This window comes from Pectinophora gossypiella, unplaced genomic scaffold (assembly GCF_024362695.1).
Source record: "Pectinophora gossypiella unplaced genomic scaffold, ilPecGoss1.1 Pgos_41, whole genome shotgun sequence".
Lineage (NCBI taxonomy): Eukaryota > Metazoa > Arthropoda > Insecta > Lepidoptera > Gelechiidae > Pectinophora > Pectinophora gossypiella.
The window spans coordinates 720,299-736,372 of record NW_026063251.1 but is presented as its reverse complement, the minus strand read 5'-3'; the positions used below and the strand labels follow the sequence as shown (position 1 = coordinate 736,372).

The 16,074-nt window shown below is 42.9% G+C and overlaps 3 protein-coding genes across 4 annotated transcripts; 2 read left to right on the top strand and 1 right to left on the bottom strand.

The window, feature by feature from the left end:
• Window positions 1–1,300: 1,300 nt before the first annotated feature.
• On the bottom strand, window positions 1,301–2,633 carry LOC126381264 (uncharacterized). 2 transcript variants are annotated; one of them, XM_050030760.1, is made up of 3 exons: window positions 2,361–2,633; window positions 2,089–2,285; window positions 1,301–1,628 (listed from the first exon to the last, which is right to left on the bottom strand). In XM_050030760.1, the coding sequence occupies exons 1-3, from the start codon at window positions 2,464–2,466 to the stop codon at window positions 1,563–1,565; spliced, it is 369 nt and encodes a 122-aa protein (XP_049886717.1). In that variant the 5' UTR covers window positions 2,467–2,633; the 3' UTR covers window positions 1,301–1,562. The 2 variants fall into 2 exon arrangements, with proteins under 2 accessions (XP_049886717.1, XP_049886716.1); XM_050030759.1 differs by having other exon boundaries at window positions 2,089–2,633.
• Window positions 2,634–6,378: 3,745 nt separating this feature from the next.
• LOC126381263 (uncharacterized) lies at window positions 6,379–7,485 on the top strand. The gene has a single exon (XM_050030758.1). It carries the CDS (start codon window positions 6,379–6,381, stop codon window positions 7,483–7,485), a length of 1,107 nt encoding a protein of 368 aa, XP_049886715.1.
• Window positions 7,486–12,874: 5,389 nt separating this feature from the next.
• On the top strand, window positions 12,875–14,521 carry LOC126381262 (uncharacterized). The gene has a single exon (XM_050030757.1). It carries the CDS (start codon window positions 12,875–12,877, stop codon window positions 14,519–14,521), a length of 1,647 nt encoding a protein of 548 aa, XP_049886714.1.
• The last annotated feature ends 1,553 nt before the right edge of the window (window positions 14,522–16,074 follow it).

Below are 16,074 nucleotides of genomic sequence, written 5' to 3'. Positions count from 1 at the left end.
ACCAATTTTTAGCACGGTTTATGAATTAAAAACAGAGGAGCTTCGAGTCTGGAGTGTTAACTGAGTGAGAACGTACGGCGAAGTGAGCTGAGCTTTGTTAAGCTTCACTTGTCTAAACATTTTTTGTATGTCAGTGACAAAAACATACTTGTGCAATCTAAACAAAATTAGAATGTTAAACAACTCATTTTGAACGCATGGACCGTTCAATAAAACATCATTTAATGAAATCCCCAAATTGGTGAACATCGAACCATCAAATACAACCCTTAGCTTAGTTGTACTACTATTTTCATTCATAACGGGGTGATGGGGTAAGAAATAAATTTGACCACTCTCTAAATCATATATTTCAATGTCGACATATTCTGCATGACCTAAAGACAAATATTCTTCAATGAAAGCCTTGTACTTTTGAAAGAGAACAGGATCCTTAGCAAATCTTTTTTCAAGGTTATGAAAACGCTGAATAGCACGAGAAAGTGAATCTCCTAGCTTCAATTGGTCTAAATTTTGCTTCAATGGCAAGTCCACCTGAAATCTACCATCCTCTAGCACCATAGACTCGGTGAAAATCGATTCAGCTAATTCTTGGTCTGAAGCAGCTTCCTTGTAGATCTCAGAGACTTGTTCACATTTCCAAAAATTCTGCATATTTATTTCTAAACTGTCTAAACTGTCATTTTCAATTTTAGATTGAATTACCTGTTCATCATTATTTATACTTACTGTATTGCTGCACAAAGAAGAAGCACTGCTCTCCGTCACCTTGCCAGCCACAACATAGCCGAAGAGTGTATTATGCAAACACAATCCAGCAGTAAGCGGAAGCTTGTCACGCAATAGGATTTGAAAGAACAAATCACAACCCAACAGTAGGCTTATTTTGTCACACTTATAAAAGTCTGGGTCTGCTAATTTAATATGAGAGGGCATATTAATGCTGTTTGCATCAATTTTAAACTGTGGTAAGTCACAGGTTATTTTTGGCACGACACAACAAGATATATCCAACTTGCTATTATTATTAATTGAATAAATTTGAAACGACGCTTTTTGGTTTATTTTATTTTTATCATCACAAATCCCACTGATGGACATATGCTCATCAGTTAAATTGCAATTAATTTTATCTGTCAAGTCAGATAATACAAATGAAAGTTGACTACCAGAGTCACAAAGCGCCTATACATAAAATTCGTGGCCATTTTTATCAATTAATTTGACTTTAATAGTTGGCAACAAAACATCATCACATTTATTTATGGAAAGTGCTACCTGCTTGATAACTTTTTCTGGATTATCCTGATGTAGTAAACTGTTGTGTTTTTCCTTACAAAATGAGCATTTAAAAATGAATTTGCACTTGTTAGGATGCTTGTTTAAACAAAGTTGACACAGCTTATTCGTTGTTACAAATTGTACACGGTCAGATAGCGAGGCCAGTTTGAACCTTTCACACATATGTAGTTTGTGGTACCTTGCATTACAGAACCTGCAGTTACTAGGTGGTGTTCGTTGTGTGTTTGTGATGGCTACCAGGCTCGCTCCGCGGCTGCTGTTCACTGCACCACTCCCATGACCTTGGCCGCTGTTTGCCACAGTCTCAAGTGCTGCTGCTCGTTGTTCTAAAAATTTAAGAAAGGATTTTAAATCAGGCAATTCTTCTTTTAACTCCAGATGAAAGCATCTCAGGCTGTATGGGTCAATTTTGCGTTGCAAAATGCATATTATTATCAAATCCCAATGGTTAGTAGGCACGTCCATGTTTTGTAAAGCTCCCAGATGTTGTCTTGTTTTAGAAACAATTTCCCTTAATGCAGAAGCCGTACACCTTGTCATAACTTGTATGTCTAGCAGTGAGTTAATGTGAGTGTTGATGATTTTATTTTTGTTGTCAAATCTTTCTTCTAAAAGTTGCAGTGCAACTGTATAATTTTCAGCTTTGAGGCTAAGATGCATAATCAAACCCGCAGCTTCACCTTCCAAGAAGGACTTTAAATAATATAGTTTGTCGCATGGCGACAGTTTTGCATTTGAATCAATAATACTTTTAAAAAGGCTTATAAAGTTTTGGTAATTACATACCTCTCCGCTAAATTTATTTATGTTGATGGGTGGTAATCGGTGCATTCCAGTAATTCCATCCTCGCATGCAGCGCCGGAGACCATGCTCATGCATTTACCTGAAGCCTGAGGTAGTAAGGCCTCTTCAAATATAGCCAGCGTTGACAAGTACAGCTCTTCGTACTTGGCGATGTCCTCTGCGCTACTCTGGTCTAAAACTGAAATGTTCAGATTAGTGTCACAGTACTCCTGAAATACCTGGATAAGCCTCTTTTTTCTAACTTCGCACTCACTGGGTTTCAATTTTTCCAGAGCCATCCCATCTTGGCAGAGATTAAAAAGCCTCGTAATTGTTGCTTTAGCAACGCCTCGGGCGGCGATCAATTTGTTTAACTCCATGGTTGTGAGTTAAATTAAAAATATTTATATAAAACAACACTGTAAAACAGCTTTAAATTGAAAAATAAAAATATGCGTTGTGAACGAATTTCACGCTATCAGTGATGATAACAAGAATGACAAGATGGCGTCAACTGGGCGTTGGCTGCTTCCGCGTTCGTCCCCCAGTCCCCCTCTAACATCTGCGGGGTGCGACGCGCACACGCGGAGCTGCGCGGTGAGCGCGGGCGTCGATGTCAATATTGTGTCTATGGTGCACCACGATGCGTTCAGGCGCGTTCACACTCTCGGCAACAACTCGAAGTTCGAGAATTTAATTATTTATTTTAATTGTTTTCAGTCCGCACTTTTTAGTCTTGAACATGAAGACGAAATTAAATATTACACGAAGATTAAATTGACACTTATAGCAGCATCCTTTGCATGAAAAATTGGTTTGTACACAAAGTTCACGACAAAGTTCTCCGTTCGTGCGATTATAGCATCGCACCACAACCATGAAAAATGGAAGATAAACAAATAAATTGTTTTGAATTATTAATTAAATGCACTTTTATGAACTTTAAAGTCACTTAACAGCAACGTTCATTGCACTAATTGGCAAACGCAACTTAACAGTTCACGCTTGTTTTCTCACGTAGAGATTTAAAATTTAAAATATCACTTAACAGCGACGACGTGACAGAGTTTATTAAGACGATTATAGCATCATCGAGCAACCACTGCACTTATTTGTAATAAAAATTACTTAAACGCGACTTAACAGTCCACGATTTTGTCAATAAAGACACATTTCTCACGTAGAGAATTTTAATGGCGGATGAAAATTTTGTGAGCCACACTCGCGACGCGGAAAGCTGCTCAAACTTGGACCTTGCAACGACGACGAAGGACCATTATGTAGGGAGCGCTGGTAATTTCAATAAAACCCCACACAAACAATTGAATGAACTGTATTACTTAGGATATTAATTTAATTACAAGATCCAAACATTGAGACGCGTTGGCTTGCTCGCGCTAGAGATGTGACTGACCATAAATGGTAGACTATTAGGTATGTCCCATACACAATTAGCCGACCTAGAAAATGAATCAGTATACAGTTCACAACAAGATGAAAGAGAGGAACAAAATTGCACAAAAATTCAAGTAGTACAGTGGTTAAATCGCAGTCACGCCGAACTGGAACGCGAACAATGGCCGCCGTCTGCCCCCGAGCATGTTCACAACACGGGCACGACGAAGCCGCCGCCGCCGCCACTGCCGCCGCCGCCGCCCGCGCCGAAACACTCGGCCGCCGCCGCCGCCGACGACGGCACCAACTATGGGACAGTTCACATGCTGGCTAACGCTATTAAAGAATTGACCACCGCTACTGCAATAGGATCGAATGCACAAATGTTAAGTCGCTTATCTACACCACGAGACTTACCTGTCTTCTACGGTGACCCGCTTGAGTGGCTTTATTTCAAGCAAGCATTTCAAGAATCCTCACAGTTGTGCAATTTTACTGAAAAATAAAACTTATGGAGGCTACGAAAGTGCCTACAAGGTCCTGCCAAAGACGCTATCGCCGCACTGCTAATTAGCGCCACGTCGTCTGCTACTATTATGTCTACACTTCAACTACAGTTTGGAAACCCCGACGTCATACTTACAAAAATCATACAAGACATAAACAAGTTGCCGCCGCTGTCGCCCGACTATCACAAACAAATAGTGTCGTTCGCCGTAAAAGTACAAAATTACGTCGCTGCCGTACAAGCTATCGGCCAAGTTGAATACCTACGAGCGATGAATGTCGTGTCCTTTATCTTGAACAAGATGCCATCTGTTTTTATTTCAAAGTGGGCCGACTTTAGTTTCCCTTACATATACGAAGAAAAGCCGAAGTTCGTTCTACTATCTGAATTTTTAACTGCCGAAGCGACGAAGATATCTAAAACAGCTGTGAATTTACTCGTTATTCCATCTCAAAGTGATAATACCTACAAACATTTACGGAAACATAATGACTATAGCCGGCCGCACAATATACACCAAACATTGCTAGTGCAACAAGACAGTAGTGACGAACGTAACGAAAGTGTTAAGTGTCGGTTTTGTAAACAATCGGTACACAAACTATTTGACTGTAAAAAGTTTAAAAGAGCACTACGAAAAAATAGATGGGTTATCGTAAAACGTAATCGTGTATGTTTTAAGTGCTTAGTGTCGACACATAATCGCTATAAGTGCCCCGCGTCCCCGTGTGATATAGACAATTGTGGACAACCTCAACATCGCCTTCTACACTTCCCTACCAGTGATAATCACCAATCCAATGTGATAGTGACAAACCCCGTGAACCCGCAAACCGAAACTGTAACGTGCGTTAAAACAAACGATTGCAAAGTGATATTAAAAACTGTGTCATTAAAAATACATGGACCTAACGGAATCATAAATGCAGTTGCGCTACTGGATGATGGTTCTACTGTGTCACTAATAAGTAGTTCCCTTGCCTCGAGAGTGGGGATACGTGGTATCAAGCAAACATTACGCGTGAGTGGAGCATGGGACAACATTGTGTGTGAAAGTGAGATGGTGAACTTTAATGTGTCAAACAAGGACGGAGGTATGTTTACATTACGGGCGCGCACTGCTAACGAACTGAACCTACCAGTGCAAAATCTTTCATTGGTGAATCATTTGAACTGTGATTATGTGAACAATATTATGGACCATTTGTGTGTCGATGGTGATAAACCCGAAATACTTATCGGGCAGGACAATTACGACCTTATTATGCCTTTACAAATATTAAAAGGTAAACAAAGCGAACCTTATGTCACGCGTACACCGCTAGGCTGGTGCGTTCACGGCCCTATTCGAGCGCCAGACCAGGCTGCCATTGCTGGTTCCACTCTCCTCTTGGTGGACGATCAGCACCTAGAGAAAGAACAAATTCTACGCGAGATTGCTGAAGATGTAAGACATTCTTTTACCTTGGACTCCTTGGGCGTCTTCGACAAACCGAGACAGAATTCAAATGATGTACGAGCAATAGAATACCTAGAGAAGACTTCACAATTAATAGATGGACGCTGGCACGTCGGTCTCCCATGGAAAGACCCTAACTGCAAACTACCTGATTCCTATCCTACTGCTGCAATGAGATTAAAAGGTGTGGAAAGAAAAATCAAAGCCGATGATGGATATGCAGAGCGGTATAATGAGAGATTTCAACATCTTCTGAAAAATGATTATGCCAAGGAGGTAAAGAACACTGAAAGGACATCTAAAACCTGGTACCTACCCCACTTTGGGGTAGATAACCCGAATAAGAAAAAATTAAGATTAGTATTTGATGCCGCTGCGAAGTCATCTGGCTTGTCCCTAAATGACTTTCTACTGACAGGCCCAGATTTACTTATGTCTCTGTATGGTATCATGCTACGGTTCCGTGAGTACAAAATAGCTGTAGCTGCAGATATTAAAGACATGTTTCTACGCGTCAAACTAATACCAGAAGACCAAGATGCTTTCTATGGAAAGACTTACCTGAAAAGAAAGATAATTCTAAGTCACCTGAAAAGCAAATAAAGACATTACAATGACGTCATTAATATTTGGAGCTAACTGTTCACCATTTATTGCCCAATTTGTGAAAAATAAGAATGCACTACGATTCCAAACTACTATGCCACAAGCAGTTCAAGCTATATGTAAACAGCATTATTGTGATGACTACATTCAAAGTTTACCCGATGAAGAAATGGCAATAAAACAAGTACATGTATATCATACATCCACAGTCAAGGAGGATTTGAATTAAGAAACTGGATAAGCAACAGTGAAAATGTACTTCAAAGTTTACCAAAAGAATCACTAGTGATTTAGTTGCTAGCAACTACTGCACTTAAATTCAAAATGGGCCCTAATGATGAGAGTGAACGCACACTTGGTTTACTATGGTTCCCTAACGAGGATATGCTCGGATTTGACGTCTCATTTAAGAAAATACCTACTTGTCTGATAAATGGAGAAAAGAAACCTACTAAAAGAGAAATACTGCAAGTCATTATGTCCATTTTTGATGTCTACGGTTTCCTGTCGCCCTTTACTATACGAGGCAAGATAATATTGCAACAAACATGGAAATGCAAACTTGATTGGGACGAGGTAGTACCTAACAATATCTATGACAAGTGGATCAGCTGGCTGGAACAATTGAAAAGCATTCATTTGATACGCCTGCCACGCTATTATCAAGGGCGAGTGCACCGGACGCCGAGTGAAAAAGAAGACAGCCCCGCCTGCGCTGCCACTGCGGCTACCCTGGCCGCCCCTGCGGCTGGTCGCGCTGCCCCTGCGCCGCCCCTGCGGCTGCCCTTGTCTGCGCTGCCTCTGCGCGCGCCTGCGCCGCCCCCGCGGCTGCCCTTGTCTGCGCCGCCCCTGCGGACGCTCGCGGTGCCCCTGCGCGCGCCTGCGCCGCCCCCGCGGCTGCCCTTGTCTGCGCCGCCCCTGCGGACGCTCGCGCTGCCCCTGCGCGCGCCTGCGCCGCCCCCGCGGCTGCCCTTGTCTGCGCCGCCCCTGCGGACGCTCGCGCTGCCCCTGCGCGCGCCTGCACCGCCCCCGCGGCTGCCCTTGTCTGCGCCGCCCCTGCGGACGCTCGCGCTGTCCCTGCGCGCGCCTGCGCCGCCCCTGCGGGTGCCCTTGTCTGCGCCGCCCCTGCGGCTGCCCTTGTCTGCGCCGCCCCTGCGGCTGCACTGGCCGCCCCTGCGGCTGGTCGCGCTGCCCCTCCGCGCACCTGCGCCGCTCCCGCGGCTGCCCTTGTCTGCGCCGCCCCTGCGGCTGCCCTGGCCGCCCCTGCGGCTGGTCGCGCTGCCCCTGCGCGCACCTGCGCCGCTCCCGCGGCTGCCCTTGCCTGTGCCGCCCCCGCGGCTGCCCTGGCCGCCCCCGCGGCTGCTCTGGCCGCCCCTGCGGACGCTCGCGCTGCCCATGCGCGCGCCTGCGCCGCCCCCGCGGCTGCCCTAGCCGCTCCTGCGGACGCTCGCGCTGCCACTGCGCGCGCCTGCGCCGCTCCCGCGGCTGCCCTTACCTGCGCTGCCCCCGCGGCAGTCCTCGTCGCCCCTGCAGCTGCTCCCGCCACTCTTACACACACCAACATCGCAACCTCCGCGCTCACCGTCGCCACACCCGCCGTTCCCTGCAATGATAACACTAACTACTATAGAAACCTACAGCTACATCTATTATGTGACGCATCTACAAAGGCTATGTGCGCAGTTGCATATTGGCGTTTGGAAGATAACAACATAGAACCACGACTTGCCTTTATTTCAAGTAAATTACAGTACAGTCTCCGTTGTGCACTCGATAAGACCGAACGTGTACGTTGCTTGGGCAGTTTTGCAGAGATTGTCAACCTCTGACTACATTATAATAGTTTATTTGTTTTCCGTTATCCATCGGATTTTGTGCAAGTGTTTGTAAAATGCCGACGTGTTCAACCTGCAATCAAGCATTTAATGATGGTGTTACTTGTGGAGGATGTAGCAAAAATTTTGGGTTCTGCTGTGCCCCTATCACAGAGGGTAACTACCGAAAGCTGGGACCAGATCGCCGCTCTCAGTGGAGATGTGGGCAGTGCAAGATTAGTCCTGTCTCTAACTGTGGTGTGTCTACTCCTGCACCTAGACCTGCTCGTGCGTCTGGCTTGGACAATGCTGTGAAATCTAATCCTACGGCTTCCTCCGACAGTGATGCAGTGAAGGATTCACTTAGTGCTATTCTATTGGAAATACGTGACATCAAGCGGCAGCTTGTAGATCTTCCGTCTTTGGTTCAGGAAGTGAAAAATATTAAGGTCCAGATCGGTGAATTGCAAAGCTCTTGCGAATTCAGCCATGAGGGTTTGATTGAGCAGGATAAAAAAATTACTGACTTGGAAATTAAAGTATCGGAGATCCAGGCTTTGAAGACGGCACTGGACATGACATCTGAGGAGCTTGCTGTCATAAAATCCGACATGGCTGATAGAGACCAAAGATCAAGGCTCAACAATATCGAAGTCAAGGGAATTCCAGCGAAGAACTCTGAGAACCTGTTTGGCATCCTAGAAGCTATTTGTGTAACGATTGGCTACGACATTCCTAAAACGCAAATTAATTACATAGCGAGAGTCCCGGTTCAAAACTCCAATGACAAATCTATTGTAATCAACCTCAATAATCGATATATAAAAGAAGACTTTGTTGCTGCTGCTCGTCGGCATAAATCTTTATCAACGTCCGCTATTGCTGGTGTCGGTGGTAATCACCCTGTTTACATTAACGATCACCTCACACCGGCAAATAAACGCCTGCTCACTAAGGCCAAAACAATCTGCAAGGACAAAGGATACGAATATGTCTGGGTCAAGCACTGTAAAATTCACGCAAGGAAAAATGACACTTCGAAAATAATTGTTATCAAGGGAGAGAATGATTTAAACAAATTACTTTAATTTGCCACGTATATAGTTTTAGTTTTCTATTATTTAACTTAATTCTAAATATTGTCTTTTTGTTGCTCCCACTTGTAACTCTGTTCCCAGTACGCTATAAAAATATGTTTTGCACCTCTGCTACAACCTGTTTCTTGACCCATACGTATTGTTCACGCGCATTGCCTACTCATAACCAGTTTCCGACCGGAACGTCAATGTCTCATATATTATTTATCTTGCTTTCGCTAACGATGTTTGAATTAGACTGCTTACTCGCTTGCACTTATATTGCATGTTTCTATGTCCTATTGCGCTTCTCGTTATTACGCGTTTATTCGACTGTTGCACCAAAGTGCTCGGCTTCAGCTTTTTTACAATTTTATCATTTTACCAATAATATTTCTAGTGTGTCTTCTATCCTGAATTTATTTTTTATGTTTTTCAATGGATCCGGACAATAATAAACTTACTTTCTACTACCAGAATGCTAGAGGCCTACGAACGAAGACTCCCAGTTTTTATCGTAATGTCTGTATGAGTTGTTTTGATATAATTATTATCACAGAAACGTGGCTACTGGATAGTATTAGAGACTCGGAACTTTTCGACAGACGTTATGTTGTGTGGCGTCGCGACCGTAACTATGCGGCTACGAAACAAAAATATGGCGGTGGAGTCATGATAGCTACTCGCCGGGACCTCGCAGTGACACATCAAATTTCGTTTAACTCTAGCGCGGAGGATTTGTGGATCTCTATTTTGTTTAAGGGGGGTACTCTAAGTATACCTATTACATTACACTTGTGTGTTTTATATTTATGCGACGAGAACCTAGGATATTCCTTCTCCCAACAACTACAGAACTTCTTGGAGAATACGGAAGCAGTTATGAATCAACGCTCTGGTGATAAGTTTCTGATCGTAGGTGACTTTAATTTGCGTGGCATTGAATGGAATCCAGATGACAGCGGGGTTCAACACTTGAGGCCGTGTAACTATCACACTAGCGATGAAGTATTACTAGTAAATACGATTAGTCTACTTGGCTTGCATCAATTTAATTTTATAAAAAATTCTTTTGATGTAACTTTAGATCTGGTACTCGCTAATGACGACATTGTGACAGTTTCTGACATGTCTGATAGTGCTCTTGTATCCTGTGACCCCAATCATGGGGCCCTCTGTCTTCATCTCCACCTTGAACACCATGTTCCTATGAATAAGTTATCTGTTCCGAAGTTTTTGTACGATTTAGGCGATTACGATGCTATTAATAACGATATATCTAGTGTCGACTGGGATGCCGAACTCTCCAATAGGAACCTGGAAGAAGCTGTGCTTCGTTTCTACAACTATTACGTATCATTAAGAGATAAACATATTCCGTGTAGAAGGGTTGTAGCAGTTACTTATCCTAAATGGTACAGCAAAGCTCTCAAAAAAGTAATTAAGGAAAAGCACAAGTACTTCGTTAAATATAAAAACTACGGTAACTATTCTGACTTGGATTCCTTTAAATTACTGCGAGATCGTGGAAAGATCCTAGAAGATATCTGTTACAAAAATTATATTTCTTTGGTGGAGAAGTCTATTGCTAAAAATCCCAAATACTTTTGGTCGTTTATAAACTCCAAATCAAAAAGTAATTCTATGCCTAATAGCCTCAAATATGATAATCAAACATTTAATACCGGTGACTCAATCTGCAATGCTTTTTCTGATTATTTCCGTTCGACCTTCCTTGACACTTCTATTCACAATGATTGCTCTAATTGTGATGATATTAACCACGTAAACTCAGTCTCTGATATTTCTTCTGTTTGTGTAAATCCTGATATAGTCGCTAGGATACTTCAGAAATTAGACCCTTCAAAATCCGCAGGACCAGATCATTTACCAGCTAAAGTACTGATAAACTGTGCTAAGCCAATTTCTGTTCCTCTTAGTATATTGTTCAATAAATCGCTACATTCGGGCGAGGTACCTTTAATGTGGAAGCGCGCCTTCGTGACGCCAGTCCACAAAAAGGGCCCCAAAAATGAAGTCACTAATTACCGACCGATATCTAAACTCTGCATTATCTCTAAAGTCCTTGAGAAAGTGGTGTATGAGCAGGTTTATCCAGCATTGAAGCAGTCACTCAGTTCATTCCAGCACGGATTCCTCCGAGGTAGATCCACAGTCTCCAACCTTATACTTTTGAATAACACCATAACTGATGCAATGGCAAATGGGGCACAGGTCGACGTCATTTACACGGACTATAGTAAGGCGTTTGACCGAATCCAACACGACCTTCTACTATTCAAGCTTTCTAAAGTAGGTATAAGCGGAGACCTACTAAGGTGGTTTTCGTCTTACATTAAGAATCGCTCGCAAGCTGTAGTCATTAATAACTACATTTCAAGTTGGGTGTCCATTCCAAGTGGTGTCCCTCAGGGCTCTTTGCTTGGTCCCTTACTTTTTATTGTCTTTGTGAACGACATCGATCTGTGTTTCCGTACTTCTCGCTTATTATGCTTTGCGGATGATATAAAGATTTTCGCTCCGATTCGTTCTACTCGTGATGCAATTTCTCTGCAGTCCGACCTCTTGCGACTGGAAGGCTATTGCACCGAAAATTATCTGGATCTCAATCCCTCCAAATGTAGCATAGTTACCTACAGTCGAAAGCGTACGCAGATATCTTTTGGTTACACTCTAAAGGGCATCATTCTTAATAAAGATAATTCTATCCGCGACTTGGGCGTGCTTCATGATTCAAAGCTATTATTTAGCAGCCATGTTGATTATATCATTGAAAAGGCATATCGGGCGCTGGGCTTTGTGATGCGTGTTTCCAGAGACTTTACTCATGTGAAAACGCTTAAAGTCCTCTATTGCACGTTTGTGCGCAGTATCTTGGAATATGCATCGCAGGTTTGGAATCCCAAGTACAGCACTTACATTGACCGTATTGAACAAATGCAAAGGAAGTTTGTGCGCTACCTCTGTTACCGAACCAAAACACCGTATGATTTGGGCACTTACACTAAGTTATGCAAGAAGCATCATCTCTTACCACTTGATAGGAGACGTCAAATCGCAGACATCGTTTTCCTGTTTAAGATCGCCTGCGGTGAAGTGGATTGCCCTGATTTGCTATCTAAGTTGCTATTGAGGCCTCCAAGTAAAAATCTTCGTCATAATTCCCTACTATACCTACCATCAGCAGCAACTAACTATCGGCAGAATGAATTTATTTGGCGAGCTAGCGGTTTTTTCAACCAGCTTAGCAATAAAATTGACCTTGACCTCTTTAACACTGGTTGTGAGTCGGTAAGGCGCGAACTCTCCCGTTCTTTTTTTAATAATATTTCATAAGCAACTTGCATTATATATATTTATTCAATTATTTTGTCATCGTTACTGTAGTTTCACTTTGTTATATAGTTTTTAATATTAAGATAGTAGCGTTATTTTTATTGTTTAAGTCAGCGTCTTTGTACTGTCTTAGGCATCTGTACATGTCCTTAAACCTTTGCAGTGCGCTTAAGTTTTAAGTTTTAATATTTTTATACTGTTTTATATAGGTGGAAACCTGTTATTGGCTTAGTTTTTAAGTATGATTTTCTTTTTGCTATAGTTGTTAAGAGCTGTTGGTCTCCCAAATATAAAATAAATAAATAAATAAATAAATGCAAAGTTGCGCCGAACAAATATGTCAGTATGCCCAGAATGGAATTACAAGCTGCTGTGATGGCCGCAAGATTAGCACATACTATAGTAGAAGAACATAATCTCATTCCCCAACAACGATATTTTTGGAGTGACTCATCCACTGTCTTGCACTGGATAAGGAACACGGCGCGCAATTATAAACAATTTGTGGCACATCGTCTCGGTGAAATAGACGAACTTACGGAGATAAAAGAATGGCGATATGTCCCTACCAAAATGAATGTTGCCGACATTGCCACTAGAGACAACTGCATCCTATCTGTGCTGCAAGGAGAATGGTTTTATGGACCTCAATTTCTATATGAGAAAAAAGAGATGTGGCCAATTGACATGCAACCTGGCATCTGTGAGAAGGACCTGGAATATGTTAACCTTATAACAACTAAATGCGACTTACCTGCTGTACCGAACCCAGAACGATTTTCTTCATGGACACGCCTACTGAAAGTAACATGTACAGTTTTATTATTCATTAATAAATGTAGAAAACTTACCTCAGAAGTCGACAGAGAGATGTTGAGCCGAGCTGAGCGCCTGTTGATCCGCTACTCGCAGTCGCAGTCGTTTCACGATGATCTGGAACACCTGAAAAATAAAAAACAATTAGAAAAGAAAAGTAGAATACTTACCTTGTCTCCCTTCGTCGATGAGCACGGGCTTCTTCGCGTCGGTGGCCGCATCAGCGCCGCTCCTGGAGTACCTCACGAGACGAAGCACCCCTTGATCCTTGATGGCCGCAGTCACCTGGCACAGCTGATCATGAGAGCTTATCACGTCAAGTTCGCACATGCAAATCAAGAAACTCTAGTTAATGAGATCAAACAAATATACTGGATTACACGTCTACGTCCAACCATCAAACATGTAGTCTCGAAATGCATGCTGTGCAGACTAAAAAGAGCTCAACCACAGCCGCCCAGAATGGGTGATCTACCTGAAGTACGTATGGCGCACCATCAACGACCTTTTTCATTTTGTGGTGTTGATTTATTCGGCCCAATGGAGGTGACAGTTTGTAGACGGAGAGAGAAGAGATATGGTGTACTGTTCACATGTATGACTGTCAGAGCTGTACACATTGAAATTGTTACTAAGCTTACCTCGGACGCGCTCATAATGGCCCTCAGGCGCATGGCTTCTAGACGTGGATGGCCTGTACAACTGTTTTCAGACAATGGCACAAACCTGAGAGGTGCAGACACGGAGTTGAAACGCTCAATTAAAGAACTCGACGAGGACATGTTGAAACGAGAGGCCATCAACTATGGCACTGTATGGAATTTCATCCCTCCCATCAGCCCACACTGGGGTGGGGCATGGGAACGAATGATTCGAAGCGTAAAAGAATCGCTTAAAGTCGTTTTACGCGAGCGAGCTCCCCGAGACGAAGTATTGAGCACGCTGATGGCTGAAGTCGAGCAGATGGTGAACAGCCGCCCGCTGTCGCACGTATCAGTAGAGCCCCACAGCGACGAATCTCTGACCCCAGACCATTTTTTACTCGGGTCATCATCTAAGCTACCTGTACTCGGAACCTATGACGACACAGATTTACATCTCCGAAAGCAGTGGCGAACCTCGCAACGCCTTGCTGATTTATTTTGGCAACGCTGGGTGAAGGAGGTCCTGCCTGAAATGAGACCGAGAAGAAAATGGCATGAAGATCAGAGACAGCTACAAGTAGGAGACCTAGTACTGATTGTGGACCCGACCTCCCCTCGTAACGTACGGCCACGAGGACGCATTCAGAAAGTTATGCCTGGCAAAGACGGACGAGTCAGAGTTGTCGAGATAAATACCAAGACTGGTATCCTTCAGAGGTCTGCAACGCGCGTCGCTAGAATTCCAACAGAAGAGTGCTGACGCACTGGGGTGGGGCATGTTAGCGACACGAATTGCCATGTAATTATTTTAAAATAAAGCGGCAAGTATTTGGTGCGGGCAACCGACTCGGCGCTAGATGGCGCTCGCCGCGCCTGCGCGTCACTTCTTTTCGATTTTGATTTTTTAAATTTCTCTCTGGCTAACCTCTCCGCCGCGCACCACGCTCTTCGGTTGCTCACACGCAAAAAGCCATTTTATAGCGATCGCCAAGTGTATTTCTGTTTTCCCGTCCTATATATAACACAATTGAATGAACTGTATTACTTAGGATATTAATTAAATTACAAGATCCAAACATTGAGACGCGTTGGCTTGCTCGCGCTAGAGATGTGACTGACCATAAATGGTAGACTATTAGGTATGTCCCATACAATGTTGTTGAGTGTATTGGACGTAATTCATTGTTTCTAATTTGGTTAATGTATATTTTGCTTTATTTGATTCACTTTATTTTTTCTTTTTAATTAATATACGCAATTCTATTACAAATTTATAATTTCACTTTACTAACACGTCGTGCCTGTTCGGCGGCGCGGCGGTCGAATGGAAAAAAATATTTTGTTTATAAGTACTAGTAGTAACCAAACTACTTTACCGACCGAGCTAGAATCGGGGTGCGGCACGCGCGATATACTGGGTGTTAGTGACATCGTAACGAAAACTTTGAGGGATGATTCAGACCATGATTCTGAGTTAATATCTAGTGGAATTTTCCGTCGCAAAATTCATGAAATTTTGAGTTTTGTTTTTAATTATTTTCAATTCCATATTGTGCTTTTAGCTGCATAGAACCCAAATTTCAATAAAAAAAAACAATAATGACAAATTATCGAAAATTTTCAATGTAATGGAGACAACAATTTTGCGGTATCCGTAATCAGTTCTGCTCGAACGGGTCAACGGCCACACGCACCGCGCGCCGCGCGCCCCGCGCCGCACGCCGGCGGCGGCGCGGCGGCGGCGCGCGGCCTACAAAGTAGGCACTACGAACCGATCCTATTTCTTTCTCTGTCTATCGTAAGTAATAAATTTATTTTATTCTTATTCTTAAATGGACGGATAATCAACAGGCATAAAATTTATGGAATACACGTCAATTTTAAGCAGAAATCTAAAACAACCGACAGAATTAAGTTGACAGCACACGTCAAACGGTTTGCATACCAGCGAAATACCTTTTTGATTCGGCCGGGTTATTCATTCATTTACTCATAGGAATCGGGGCCATTATCTACCTAAAGCAGTTGAAACAGTAAATAATTGTATTCTTTGTTGTCATTAGAATAACTAACAACCAATGTAACGAAGCATTTCGGACCAACGAGCCTTGTAGCGACATCTTGTGGTTTCTGACGATATAACGTTGTTTTTATATTTTACCCGCAGGAAATCACAGATGGCGCTGCAGGGTTATCGATGGGCCCGAACATTTTAATAATTTTCTTTTTTTTTCTAAATTAATATTTATATTATCTGCAACATTTATTTTTGATATATTATAATTATATATTTTGGGATCAAACAAGTCGATC

What these genes read in the sequence shown, in the direction of transcription:
- LOC126381263 (XM_050030758.1), top strand. Translation starts at nt 6,379, where the DNA reads ATGGGCCCTAATGATGAGAGTGAACGCACACTTGGTTTACTATGGTTC.
- LOC126381262 (XM_050030757.1), top strand. Translation starts at nt 12,875, where the DNA reads ATGAATGTTGCCGACATTGCCACTAGAGACAACTGCATCCTATCTGTG.
- LOC126381264 (XM_050030759.1), bottom strand. Translation starts at nt 2,466, where the DNA reads ATGGAGTTAAACAAATTGATCGCCGCCCGAGGCGTTGCTAAAGCAACA. An exon ending in TAAATAAATTTAGCGGAGAG is followed by an intron (nt 1,629 to 2,088) that starts GTATGTAATTAC and finishes TTAAATTTTTAG; the next exon opens with AACAACGAGCAGCAGCACTT.